Below are 13,966 nucleotides of genomic sequence, written 5' to 3' on the forward strand. Positions count from 1 at the left end.
TTTTAAATCCTGGCTCCGCCCCTGATCATATCGTATAATTTTCATACCAAATTTCTGTTTATAACGGACCCAAATATTTGTGTGAATTTTAACATTAACTAAATCGCGGTAAGAACCAAAAAAGTTATGCAATTTGCATGGTTATATTTGATGTGAAGTTATTTTGTACGGAGTAAATTCTTAATTTTATTTGTAAGATTTATTTATGTCAAATTTAGTACTCCGTATTTCTTAATAAAAAAATTGGCGCAAGCGGTTTAGAAGCAAAAGTGCCACATCGGCTAAATCAGGAATAGAAATAGAAACATACATATACATAAACCCTAATAAAACGCCCATCAATCAATAGTTTATTCATTTAGATCATATGGAGTAATAACTATCATCGCTTATTCATAACGTTTTCTGCTAATTCAGATCTTCAACACACACATTTTAATACAGATCGATTCAATTTCATCAGGAACTTTACTTCAATCGTCCTCTCTCCCATGGAGGACGCATTCGCCAGATCTGTTCCTGAGGTATTATAATAATATTTTTCATGATTAACATCATTTGAATTCTAAATACAATGTAATTGTAGTTGTTGCTGATTTATATTAAAATATAGTCTGATTATTTTAATCTATAATATTTTGTGCAGGTACTGGATTTTTTTGGAGTGGATCCTACTAAAGGGCTTACTGATATTCATGTATGTATTGATACTAGACACATAATTCATTTTAGTAAATTTCTTTTCTTTAGCTGACGATTCATAATAAAATGTAAATTAAATTAATTTTAGGTGACAAGTCATGCAAGGATTTATGGCAGAAATGGTACGTTTTCTGACCTTCTCTTTGATTATTGTTGTTGATGCTAAATTGATATTTGAATACTTGGATTGTTAGGTGACATGTATTTTATTTTTGCTAAAAATGAACAAGGTATGGTAGGTATAAGGAGAGGTAATAGATTTTGAGGCAATGTGTTGTTATTGAAAGCATACATTGGTGAGTCTAAGCTATATCGATACATTATACACGACAAGAATGTACCTTTAACTAAGATAGTTGAATAAATTATACGATCGGGAGTCAATAGCTTAGGTCAACCCTGCTAAATGAACTCATATTGGATTTAATCCAATTAAAAACCAGGGTTGTGGCTGGATGCTTCTAATACTAGAATTTAATTTGATAGTAGCCCGTAACCTAATAAATATGTTAATTTGGCTGTGTTTTAATCTAGTTATGTAAGCTAAAATTGAGGAAAGACAGAAGTATTATGAAGACGCATGATGGTAATACTAAGCATTGAATGATCTTGAACATGGATCCACCTTTTTATCTAGTTAAGCCAAAACCTTTGTTGTATCGATGTACATTACTACTTTCGATGTTATCCTCTGCCAGGCTGCCTACCTACTTTAACAACACTACTCTGTATTATGGCACATCAAAACAGTTCGTAGGCTTGGATAGATTAACAAATCGATGTTTTAAAAAACAAGAAAATACAACAATACCTACGGCTACGTTTATCCATCGTTATCTATGTTTGTAATGAATAAACCAATTTTAGGATGGACCTAAGCTGATAAATATGAAGCAATGAAAGATTGCTGCCTTGTCCTCAAATATAACAGTTAGAAACCGAAGGCATTAAAATTGTAGTTAGTGGTTAGAAAATAAATCTCATATGATGAAATTGATGTTTGATTTATTAAGATGCTGGAGGTAGTCTTCCACAGTGAGTACTAAGCACACACGTCATATAGCAACTTTTCTACCTTCACTAAATGGGAATGTAATTTTTTTTTCTTTCAATTTCCATCCTAATTTTTAATGTGGCTTACGAAGTTCATTAATTTGTGCCGCCGATATTAATTTTTATCACTATATAGGCACTTTCGGAGTAGAGGATAAGTTTTTTTGTAGGAGTCAGGCTTTTATTTCCAGCATAAATCTCTTCAGCTACCCATTGAAGGTGTTAATTGTTTAAAACTAGCTTTTATTATTTTCCGTGTAATAGATGCATCAAACATTCAAACTTGTTCGTAAGTACGGTATATGGGCATTACAACCAAATTTCTATATCTATTTTTGGAGATATAAAAATTTAGTGAGTACATATTCTTTAGAGACCAACCATTGAAGAAATTGATTATTTATATTGCATCTGTTTATGTTTCATATTACTTAGAAGTCATCCAATAGCTATTGTTGCTGTTTAGAATTTTATTTTAATAAAACTATTTCTTTGATCTTAGTGTCGTATAATCGAAAACACCCAAAGAACGACACTTTTTTCTCCGCTCAAATAGTAAGGTTGTTTATTTTATACTTTATACTAATACTTTAGTATTGAACTTACCCGTGTATCATGGAGAACACACAAAGAACAATACACTTCCTATTATTCAAGTAGCAATAATGCTATAGCTAACCTGTGCTCTCTTTTGTAAAAATTGCTTACTGCAATATGTTTTCTACATAGACTATTTTTAGTGTACTTTGGATACATTCCAATGCAACAGAATAATTTAATACTTTTGACTGTGCGAAGTTCTACCACAGTGATCCAGTAAGGACTATTGCATTATAAAAATGTGAGTCTAGTTCTGTATGGTGTCCCTTAATCGCTTTGTTGGTTTCTTGTATGCTATATTCCTTTAATGTGTACTTTTGGAAGTTGTTATTTTTCTTTTACTACAATAAGTATGTCAGACAACAATAAACGTATGCCATGTACACTTCTCTAATAAGTTGCCTTTTTTTGTTGTTGTTGCAGTGTTGCCTCAAGAAGAAAGTAAGTATAATTAACTTCTATTCTCATCTCCTACTTGTTCCGCCTTTAATAAATGGTTTGATACTTTGATTGGCACCTGCAGGCACTCCTTTTTGGAAGTTGGTTCTTAAGCAGTTTGATGACTTGCTTGTTAAAATATTGATTGCTGCTGCTGTTGTTTCTTTTCTTTTGGCTCTGGTTAATGGAGAGACAGGCTTAACAGCTTTCCTGGAGCCATCAGTAAGATACATTTCATTTTTCGTCTTTTCACCGTTTTCTGTACTCATCACTTCTCTAGTTGCATGTTTTACGTGAGTGAGTTGTTTTTTTCTATGGATTTAGTGTGACACTATATAGAAGTCAATAATGAAAAATAATTAGTAAGTGAAGTTCTAGCAACAATATTTGATTGTGGAGCTTGCTAATTCTTTTCGCTTGTTTATGAATGGAACCCTTTCACAAAGTTGGTTCATTTCCTCATTTGAACAACTTGCTCTTATTGTTATGTCGCTATGAAGACTGTTATGCACTTCAATTGGGTTTAAGTCTAAAGATTATGTTTTAAAGGAAGCTCTCGAATGGTGTTCAAATTTCTTCTAGCTCTTATTGCATGAAGCAGGTCTTTTATCTGGAGTTAGTACTGCATATTCTGTTTAATATATAAACCATGTATTCTTCCGTTGAAAACTGTTATATATCTATCATCCATATAAAAATTTTACAGTTCCACTTTGACGTGTATTAATGTATCTACATGATTTCTTTGCTGTAAGCTTGACCAAATATAATGCAAATTAAAAGGCTCGACAGTTAACACCAAGTATAAAACACATGGTCTTTTTTTTTTTATCGTTGAAAAGTGACTAATAGGGGCTTTATTGCACACATGTCGCTATCTTCGACAAGTCATAACTTTTGCACAATTTTGCTTTTCAAATAACTTTGTATTATGCTGACTTTCAGGTTATCCTTCTGATATTGGCTGCAAATGCTGCTGTAGGAGTAATTACAGAAACAAATGCCGAGAAGGCTTTGGAAGTAGGTCACTGGTGCTAGCACCATGATCTTTATTTATATATTGATATTATAATAATTTACTAAGATTACATAGGAGCATACTTTAATATGCATTGCCATAGTTATAATGATGAAAGGTTTCCTTTGAGCCTACACTTTCCAGTAAGGAATACATTGTCTGTTTTTGTTTTCTAACTTAGCCTCATACATTCCGTCTTTATTTCTTATTGCAGGAGTTGCGTGCTTATCAAGCGGATGTTGCAACTGTTATGCGTAATGGTAAACATTTTTTTATATCATCTGTAGATATATGTGTGGCACACGTATACGTTGTTTCAGATTCTTATCGTTTTCTTTCATTCAGGTTGCTTCTCCATCCTTCCCGCGACAGAACTAGTTCCAGGGGATATTGTTGAAGTAAGTGGTAAGTTTCGTTGATTTTCTTCAAGGGTGCTGTAATTGTTACATGCTCCTTTTGTTTACTAAAAATGCAATCAATGGACGATAATTTTGTTCTTCCTTTCTTTCTCGTGGGCTCCATCGAACAGTGGGTTGCAAAATTCCGGCAGACTTGCGAATGATTGAGATGTTAAGTGATCAGCTACGTGTTGATCAAGCAATTCTTACAGGTATAGTCTATATGTCCATATTATATTTTGAAAATGACCACTTGATTATTTTTTAAGTTCATTTATGTCTTATTTATATTGGATATTTGTTTTGATTCTAATGTATTTTATAGTATGACTAGTGGGTCACTTATTTGTACAATATTGCATTACTTTTTTCTCATTTCTGTCTGGAAAGCACATCGATTTAAAACCCGATTTTGACGACAGGTGAGAGCTCGTCTGTGGAAAAAGAGATCGAGTCTGCTGTAACTACCAATGCAGTTTATCAAGACAAAACCAATATACTCTTCTCGGTACGTGTTCGTAACATTTCTTTTTATCTGACACATATTGACTTCCAGTTACATGATTGAAGGAAACAGTGCCTAAAAATTGGCAAAAAATTAAGCCCTTCCTAGTTTTTTTACCTGACACATTTTGATCTCCTGTTTACTTTTTATTGTTTTTATAATGACGCAATTGTCTTTCAGTAGCTCCACATATTTATGGTCACCAACAAAAGAGTCTCATGAATCGAAAAATCTTAACTATGATCGGTGTTCTATTCTCATGCTTTATTCCATGATTTATAGTATCTCTAGAACTACTTTCTGGTATGTTATTGTTATACGAGGGGCTTAGTGATTTTATAATGGCATGGCCAGGGAACAGTAGTTGTTGCAGGTAGAGCAAGAGCTGTTGTGGTTGGAGTTGGTTCAAATACTGCAATGGGCAGCATACGTGATTCTATGTTGAAAACTGAGGATGTAAGATTTTTTTTTTTTTTTTCATAGAATGTCTCCTCTTGGAATTGTTACCTTAAATGTACTTACTTCTGGATGCAGGAAGCAACACCGCTCAAGCGAAAGCTTGATGAATTTGGTACTTTTTTGGCCAAGGTTAAAGACTGTCCGTTTTTCCTCTATCTATTTTTCTGATACATTGTTATGTGCTTCATTAATCTATGTAGTGGTGTAAAGATGGTGGGTTGGGTAACATGCCAAATTATTCTTTTGGTCAAAATGAATCAGTTTAGGTTGACCCAAAATACTTTTTAACTTTTCTTCATAAATAATAAATAATATATAATATATTATGTGAATATTAAGCTTATTTGTTAAATGAAATGATTCAAGATATTTTAGGAAGTAAGAATACAATTTGGGGAGCTTTTGACCCATTTTAACTTTTTATATATTATTTTTATTCTTTTGACATGTTAGAGATCCATTCACTTTGTCATTAGAGGTAGACTTGTGTAAATTTGTCAACACTTCTAGCCAATGTGAAATGGAACACTTTCACAAACCATGATATTTAATGCTCTAATATGGAATATGTTGGGGCAAAGAGTCCCAGCTTATTGTTTTGGATTCAGGCTTCTTCGTTTACTTTAAAGAATATTTTTTGTTATTGAAATGATTGCTGAATCTTTATCCTCTTCTCTTTTCTTAGGTCATAGCTGGTATCTGTATATTGGTGTGGATTGTAAATATTGGCCACTTTCGTGATCCTGTTCATGGAGGCTTTTTTCAAGGTGCTGTGCACTACTTCAAGGTAATTATTTAAGATAACATTCACTATTTAATTATGTTCGTTACCACCTTTCGTTATATCAAGATTGAAATGTGAATCTTGTATGTATCATACCTGACTAGATTGCAGTTGCCCTTGCTGTTGCTGCGATTCCAGAAGGTCTTCCAGCTGTTGTTACAACGTGAGTGATTTTCTTATATTCATATGCACTTAACTAATTGCCATTGAGTGTATCATGGTCTGTATTGTGATGTCTGACAAATGAGTGTTTTGTATGTGTGCTCATTATAGCATGGCTAATGACCAAGAGTAGATCGTATCTCTAACGTTATTATTAAGTAATTTTAGCTAGCTAGTCATTGTTATTAATTGCAATCTTTTTATTATAATTATTTATTTATTTAATTGACAGTTGTTTGGCTCTTGGAACCAAAAGAATGGCTCGTTTAAATGCTATTGTGAGATCATTGCCTTCTGTAGAGACATTAGGCTGTACAACAGTGATTTGCAGTGACAAAACTGGTACTCTGACCACAAATATGATGTCAGTTTCAAAGGTGGTTTTTGTTTCTACTTTTAATCTATATTTCAGATTGTAATGTTTTCTTGGGTAATCAGCTTCATTTGGAATAGTTCGTTATATTTACTTTAACTAATTATATCATGTTTTTTCTTTTTTCTAGATTTGTGTGCTTCAATCTGCCAGCCATGGAGCTGCAGCTACAGAATACAGCATTAGTGGTACAACCTATGCACCTGAGGGTTCTATTTATGATGGCATGGGAATGCAGGTAAGATTTCTCCGAGAAATGTACTTCAATGTTTTTTTTTTGTAGTAATGAAAAATGTTAATATATCAACTCTGATGAGCATTAAAACTTTGCAGCTTGATTTTCCTGCTCAATTTCCTTGTCTCCTTCACATTGCAATGTGTTCAGCTCTCTGCAATGAGTCTGTTATACAATACAATCCTGACAAGAAAAAGTATGAAAAAATTGGCGAGTCTACCGAAGTGGCTCTTCGTATATTAGCTGAAAAGGTTGATTCTCTTATCTAAGATAAATTTTGGCTGGAAATTTTCCAAAAATCAGAAAACAATATGGAATTTACACTGGAACTCTTGTCGTATTCACATTGACTACTATGTTGTATATTTACTTCAGTTTTGCCTCTCAACTGTTTTTATCAGGTTGGTCTACCTGGTTTTGACTCTATGCCATCTGCTCTGAATATGTTGACCAAGCATGAACGAGCATCTTACTGTAATCATTATTGGGAGAACCAGTTTAAGAAGGTTTTGATTTTTTACACTCCTCTAAGCTTATTTATTATGATTATTTGATTCAGGGGCATCGTATTCTTTTTCTTTGAGTTACATGTGGTGTAATCTTGTGATCACATTTTTTTGATATATTATTGGAAATTTAATGCATGCAGATATCTCTTTTGGAGTTTTCTCGTGATCGCAAGATGATGAGTGTTCTTTGTAGTCGAAAGCAGATTGAAATAATGTTCTCCAAAGGTGCCCCAGAGAGTATACTTTCCAAATGCACAAGTATTCTTTGCAATGATGATGGTTCTACCGTTCCTCTAACTGCGAACATTAGAGCTGAGTTGGAATCCAGATTTTCAAGGTAAAGACTATTATTTTTAAAATCTTTGCCCCTTGTCTTTATGTGAACGTTGGATGCTCACATAAACTTTTCATTTTTTTCAGTATAACTAATAAGCTGTATGTTTCTTTCTTTCTTCATTTTTTGTCATTTTAAATCATCAGTGTCACATTTGAATCATCTAAATCATTGAGTCTCTTTTGTTCCTTCTGTTAAGTTTTAGTCTGTGTCTTTCAGTTTTGCAGGAAAAGATACTTTGAGATGTCTTGCACTTGCCTTAAAAAGGATGCCCCCAGGTCATCAAAGTATTTCCTTAGATGACGAAAAAGACCTTACATTCATTGGATTGGTATTCTTTCTCTCCAGAACATTATATCTGTTCGTTTACTCAAAACTTTATCCAAAAGTTGTGCACAGATTTGCGTTTGTTTCTCTTTTGACAACAAATTGTTTACCATCACAAAGTGTACCTGATGTGTCATCGCTGTTTTTTTTTTTTTTTTTTTTTTTTAATATTTGAATAAAGAAATAACTACAGAACTAGATGTTTCTGATGTTATTACTGATTAAAGAACGGTCTTCTATCCATTATAATGGCTTCTATGAAGCTAAAGGAAAAGAACAAAAATATATATGTACATTGGTGTATCTGTTAGATTTGACGGTTATCATTTGTATCACTCTTTTATGTTTGATCACAAAATATGGTTTATTGTATTTTTGGTCGTATTAATTTTTACTTACGGTTTGTCCACCCCCTGTTACTTATAGGTCGGAATGCTTGATCCACCAAGAGAGGAAGTAAGAGATGCTATACTTTCATGCATGACAGCTGGGATACGTGTTATGGTCGTGACTGGAGATAACAAGGTACCCAAGTTTATCTCTTCTTTTTCAGAATCATCAAACAACGGTTAATATTTTATCGTTATAACTATTATTCTAATTTGAGATGGAATTTGTAGATTACCGCAGAGTCATTGTGTCGAAAGATAGGTGCTTTTGATCACCTTGAAGATTTTGTGGGACGTTCATTCACTGCTTCAGAGTTTGAAAACCTTCCAGCTTCGGAAAAGTTGACGGCATTGCAACAGATGACACTTTTTACTAGGTATCTTAGTTTTTAATAATGGCAAATTTCATGCATTACATATGGCGGTATCACTTTCAAGTTTCAACCCATTTACGTATGAGCTGATCAAATTAGCTTATGGTTTTCCCCTCATTATCAAATGGGTTAATGAATAATGTTGATAAAAGGAAATGGGTCATATGAGTTCGTAGTCGTCCAAATTGTATTTGTGGCTTACCGCCTTCCTATTGCGCATGTATTAGAAGTAAAGATAGTGATTATTATACTAATAGCATAGCCTTCTTGTTATAGTTAACACATTCACTAGTTATTAACTACTATCTTATTTGGTGTTAGCTTAATCCGAGTAGTTTTGACCTATGTAAAATGCAAACGGTTTCAACCCAAAATGAATACTGTCATTTTCCTTCTCTCTTTTGATTAAAAGGTAAATTGCTCTTAAAATAATGAACTACTACAATGTTGATATTGTGTCTTATAGGGTTGAACCGTCTCACAAAAAGATGCTGGTGGAAGCACTCCAACATCAAAATGAAGTGGTAAGCCTGCTGAATATCCTTAATTATTATGATTGTAATGATTTGTTCAAGTACAAAGATGTTATTTTTTAGTTTGGGATATGTTAGATAATACGTATATACGTTTCGGCCCATGGGCCACTTGGGTTTCGTTGTAGCAATTTACTTTGTCTGTCTAAGCATTACAGGATGCCCTAGAATTCAGATTTTATGATCTCTATTAGCTATTTAGCGAGTGCTAAGTTGTAAATGTGTAAAGTTTTGTCGGGATTCAAGTGCCTGCTAAAATTTCATTTATTTACACACACATACACATACACACGCACAATTTAACTCTTTTATTTTTTACTGTTCGACAAATGAAACTATTTTTTGTTTGAAGGTTGCGATGACTGGAGATGGGGTGAATGATGCACCTGCATTAAAGAAGGCAGACATAGGAATTGCCATGGGATCAGGAACAGCAGTTGCCAAGGTATTATTATTATTACTGTTATTAATTTTTTAATAGATTACATTATTCAGGTTCCGATATATATCCAGATAGTGGAGTGGAAATTTGTGTCATTATTGAATTTGTATGTACCCTATTTTATGTGTCGCTTATCTAACTCTTGCTTTTTGCATTTTTGTTATTATACTCGAAGGATGACAAATCATTGTGCTTCCACTATAATGCCTTCATTTATTAGAGTTTCATGATTTCACATATCAGTTCTTATATGATTCCAACAATTAGGCTCAGTATTAGCATTTGTACTTGCATATATAAAAGTGCATGATTGTTCGAGTTCGGAATTCTAGAAAGTTATGAAAACTTGGTGTTCGTATATGTGAACTCCAAAAGTCTAAATAAAACCAATAGAATGAAATTATTTCAATAACCCCTACTTACATATACAAAGTACTTCAACATAATTCTTATCATTGTTTTTTAGTTTTCCCTATATCTTTCTGAGTTGTCCTTGAAACCAACTTTTGTTTTGCATAAATGTTTACACTTCTGCTCATCCCTATAACTAAATTATTGTCATTGTGTTATCAGAGTGCTTCGGACATGGTTTTGGCTGATGACAATTTTGCTACTATTGTCGCAGTAAGCTTCTTGCACAATGTCAATTTGATTAATTATTTGCGCCATCATGAAATTCAATTTTTTTTTAGAGTTTATACATCTAAACTCTTATTTAAGATTAACTTGACGTGGTATCTGCAGGCTGTTGCAGAAGGCAGAGCTATATACAATAACACAAAGCAGTTTATCAGATATATGATTTCTTCAAATATTGGAGAAGTAGTTTGTATTTTTGTTGCAGCTGTACTTGGAATACCCGATACTCTTGTCCCTGTAAGCTCCTTCTAATTTCTCTACTTATGTCTTATTACATATTTAATCCCTACATTTCACCAATAATTCTATACATGCTAATCTTTATATTTAGTTTTAATTGGATAAATAATTGGCCGTACAATCTGAATCATTACTCTTCTCCAGGTACAACTTCTTTGGGTGAATTTGGTTACAGATGGATTACCTGCTACAGCAATTGGTTTTAATAAGCAAGATTCCGATGTTATGAAAGCTAAGCCTCGAAAGGTATTCTTTTCATTACTTTCTTTATGCATTATATCTTACATGGCAATTTATAATGCAACATTTTGAATCACAGGTTAATGAAGCTGTTGTTACCGGGTGGCTATTCTTTCGTTATTTAGTGATTGGAGGTAATCATATCATTATTTTGTTGAGTTCACCAACTTATATGCATGCTAGTAATGATATTTTCTAATATGTTAGTTCAATTTTGTCCTTTTCTGGTTGATTTTAAAGACTTGTTTTTCGTCACACCTATTATAAATGGGAAAAAGCAGACGTTCTTAATATTATTGAAACCCATGAATGCATCTTCGTAATGTATGCTTTTAGTATGCCAATGTATGCTTTTAGTATGCCAATGTCATAAAGGCAAAATTGAAACTTCATGTATTTAACTTGATCCATTTTATATTTTAATTATTATCACACCATACTTTCTCTCTTCATTATTCAGGGAATAAAGTAACAGATTGATTTGGTTTATGCAGCTTACGTTGGACTTGCAACTGTTGCGGGTTTCATATGGTGGTTTATTTACTCGGACACTGGTCCAAAAATACCATATAGCGAATTGGTAAATATATTGCAACCATATATCTTGCTTAAGATATCATAATACACATAATTTTACAAGTTTTATATTTTTCCGTTTACGCTGCAGATGAATTTCGACAGTTGCTTAAAACGTGAAACTACATACCCATGCAGTATATTTAGTGATCGACACCCTTCAACTGTTGCAATGACAGTGCTTGTTGTTGTTGAAATGTTCAATGCGCTTAACAATCTCAGTGAAAATCAATCCCTTGTGTGAGTATATGTTCTTATGCACTTGTACATGTTATTCAATCTGCTCTTAACATGTGCTGTCTGATAACTTGTAAATTATTTTTGGAGTAATTTAAATTTCAGTGTTATATTTTATTGGTAGTTAATAACTAACACTGAAATGTATATTTCAGTGTTATACCACCATGGAGTAATTTCTGGCTAGTTGGTTCTATTGGTGTTACTATGTTACTTCATTGCCTCATTTTGTATGTCCAACCACTTTCGATTCTTTTTTCTGTAAGTTTCAACTCTCTTTTTATTTCTCTTAAAAAAAGTTTGTATCTTTAGGATATTCTCACGTGAAACGCTATATATTCATTGCAGGTGGTGCCATTAACATGGGATGAGTGGACTACCGTTTTGTATTTATCCTTTCCTGTAAGTAGTTTCATCTTTCTTCAAACATATTTAATAATTTTACATAACAATTCTATCAAAATGCATTTTTTTCAACATACAAAGTGTAAATTGCAACACTAGATTACCGAATTTTGAACATGAGTAATGTTTGTGTTTGTTATTATGTAGGTAATAATTATCGACGAGATACTGAAATTTTTCTCCAGACATTCTATTGGTATGCTTCTCTTTACTTTTACACGTCTTCATATAAGTGACACTTTTTCTTTGTTAACAAGAATCATATGTGCACGTTTTTATTTACTTTAATTATTTGATAATGCTGATGATATATTTTATGAACCCAGGCTTGAGATTTAATCTTAGATTATGGAGGAGACCCGATTTCCTTCCCAGAAGGGAAGTACGCGATAAATGATTTCAAGGTCCCACTCGATTCAAAAACATCCAAGTTAATTATGTCTGCTGGCGTACTCATGCGGTTGAGGGAAATTGTCCCCACAGGTACACAATACAAGTGCATATGGTCTATAGAGATGAAACCCTTTCTGATTATGAGTATTCATGTAACAAAAATTAAAAAAAGTAGAATTGTAGAACTTTAAAATAGTATTTCTTAGCATCCCTAATAGTTCTTACATTGCTCTTGTATTTTAATATAATTTTTGACAAACATGATGCTAGGCATTTGCTGTTGCTATATCTATTTTTTTTTTTTCTTTTTCTTTTGAAGTTAACATGTCTGCCTTATCCGTTGAATCGTCATTCGGTTCTTCTGGGATCAATTTTTTCCATTCGATTAGAATGCAAGTAATGTTATATGGAGTTTAAAGTCATCATCTATAGACTATAATGCAAGTTCTATACCAAGAACTTTTGCTGACTGGGCATATTTCCCTTGCTTTTTAGATGACGTAGACACTTGAGATTCTTCAAACTCGAATAGTCGGTGACATTTTTATAATTAAGTTGACCTTTGTTTTGTGTTAGGTCAATGCTCTAACTTGAAGTTAATTGAAATGTTAGTATTTATGTTTATATTTATATAAGAGCGGTCCCAACGGCACGTCTAGCCCCCCGCCCACAAGGCTGCCCAGGTGCTGCCGACGATCTCGCCCAGGGTCTTCGTCTCTCCACTTGTCCATTTCAGTCACATTTGTGGACGGATCTTGAGGGTTTTTATTTTATTTTATTCTATTTTATTTCTTTTGAAATGGAGAAAAATGGTGTATTTTGCAATTTAGAGAGGAGTGCTGTTTATGAAGAAAAAAAATGAAGAAGAAGGTGAGTGAGAGGAGGTGTATTTTGGGCCACAAATTATATCAAGTTATAATAATAATAATTATTGTTATTATATTATAATTATTATATATTAATTAATTATTAATAATACGGAGTAATAATAATAAAAGAAATAAAAAAATAATTGTAATATATAAAAAAATTAAAAAAGAAAATAAAAATATGGAAGGAGGAGTGTCATTGTTAGGAGTGTTTAGTCATGGGTTTAGTCCTAGGAAGGAAGTGGGATGAAAGTGATGATGTGACGCTGAATGGTTGGCTAGTTCTAGAGGATTGGGAGCACTCTAATAATATGTATGAAGAATAATACTTACCTTGTGAGTTGTGATGAGCGGAATTGTATAAAGAAAATACACAATTTTTATGTTTTCTCATTAATAATTGATATATGAAACATGCTCTAGAAAGAGTAGGTGGTCAAAAAGTTGCAAATAGTGATATATAGTAGCCGTTTCGTATAGTAATATGAGGATACAATAGTAATTTAAAGACAAAATTGCTGAAATAGTCCATGTGGTTTGTATCAAAATGCTGGCTTAGTCCCTGTGGTTTTTTTGGCGTATTTCATCATCGTGGTATGTCAATGTTGCTGTTTTAGTCTTTATTTCTGACGGACGTTAAATAATTCCGTTAACTCCAATCACATGCCACGCACATGAGGGTAAAAATGTCCTTTTATCTTTTTCTTTAAACAAAATTGCTTATATGGTCCC

General features: G+C 32.9%; 1 protein-coding gene across 2 annotated transcripts; it reads left to right on the top strand.

Moving 5' to 3' along the window:
- Nucleotides 1–318: 318 nt before the first annotated feature.
- LOC139866501 (calcium-transporting ATPase 3, endoplasmic reticulum-type) lies at nt 319–12,641 on the top strand. Of its 2 annotated transcripts, none has more exons than XM_071854756.1 (34): nt 319–524; nt 647–697; nt 791–824; nt 2,779–2,796; nt 2,879–3,015; nt 3,739–3,813; nt 4,026–4,071; nt 4,157–4,216; nt 4,341–4,421; nt 4,632–4,717; nt 5,069–5,170; nt 5,249–5,302; nt 5,859–5,960; nt 6,062–6,120; nt 6,352–6,496; nt 6,623–6,730; nt 6,826–6,978; nt 7,129–7,233; nt 7,377–7,573; nt 7,790–7,901; nt 8,324–8,422; nt 8,518–8,663; nt 9,127–9,184; nt 9,546–9,638; nt 10,209–10,259; nt 10,380–10,511; nt 10,659–10,760; nt 10,834–10,888; nt 11,249–11,334; nt 11,422–11,570; nt 11,723–11,828; nt 11,916–11,969; nt 12,120–12,168; nt 12,299–12,641. In XM_071854756.1, the coding sequence occupies exons 1-34, from the start codon at nt 492–494 to the stop codon at nt 12,367–12,369; spliced, it is 3,009 nt and encodes a 1,002-aa protein (XP_071710857.1). In that variant the 5' UTR covers nt 319–491; the 3' UTR covers nt 12,370–12,641. The 2 variants fall into 2 exon arrangements, with proteins under 2 accessions (XP_071710857.1, XP_071710856.1); XM_071854755.1 differs by having other exon boundaries at nt 11,249–11,333; nt 11,409–11,570.
- The last annotated feature ends 1,325 nt before the right edge of the window (nt 12,642–13,966 follow it).

The sequence above is a fragment of the Rutidosis leptorrhynchoides genome, chromosome 9, assembly GCF_046630445.1.
Source record: "Rutidosis leptorrhynchoides isolate AG116_Rl617_1_P2 chromosome 9, CSIRO_AGI_Rlap_v1, whole genome shotgun sequence".
Taxonomy (NCBI): Eukaryota; Viridiplantae; Streptophyta; class Magnoliopsida; order Asterales; family Asteraceae; genus Rutidosis; species Rutidosis leptorrhynchoides.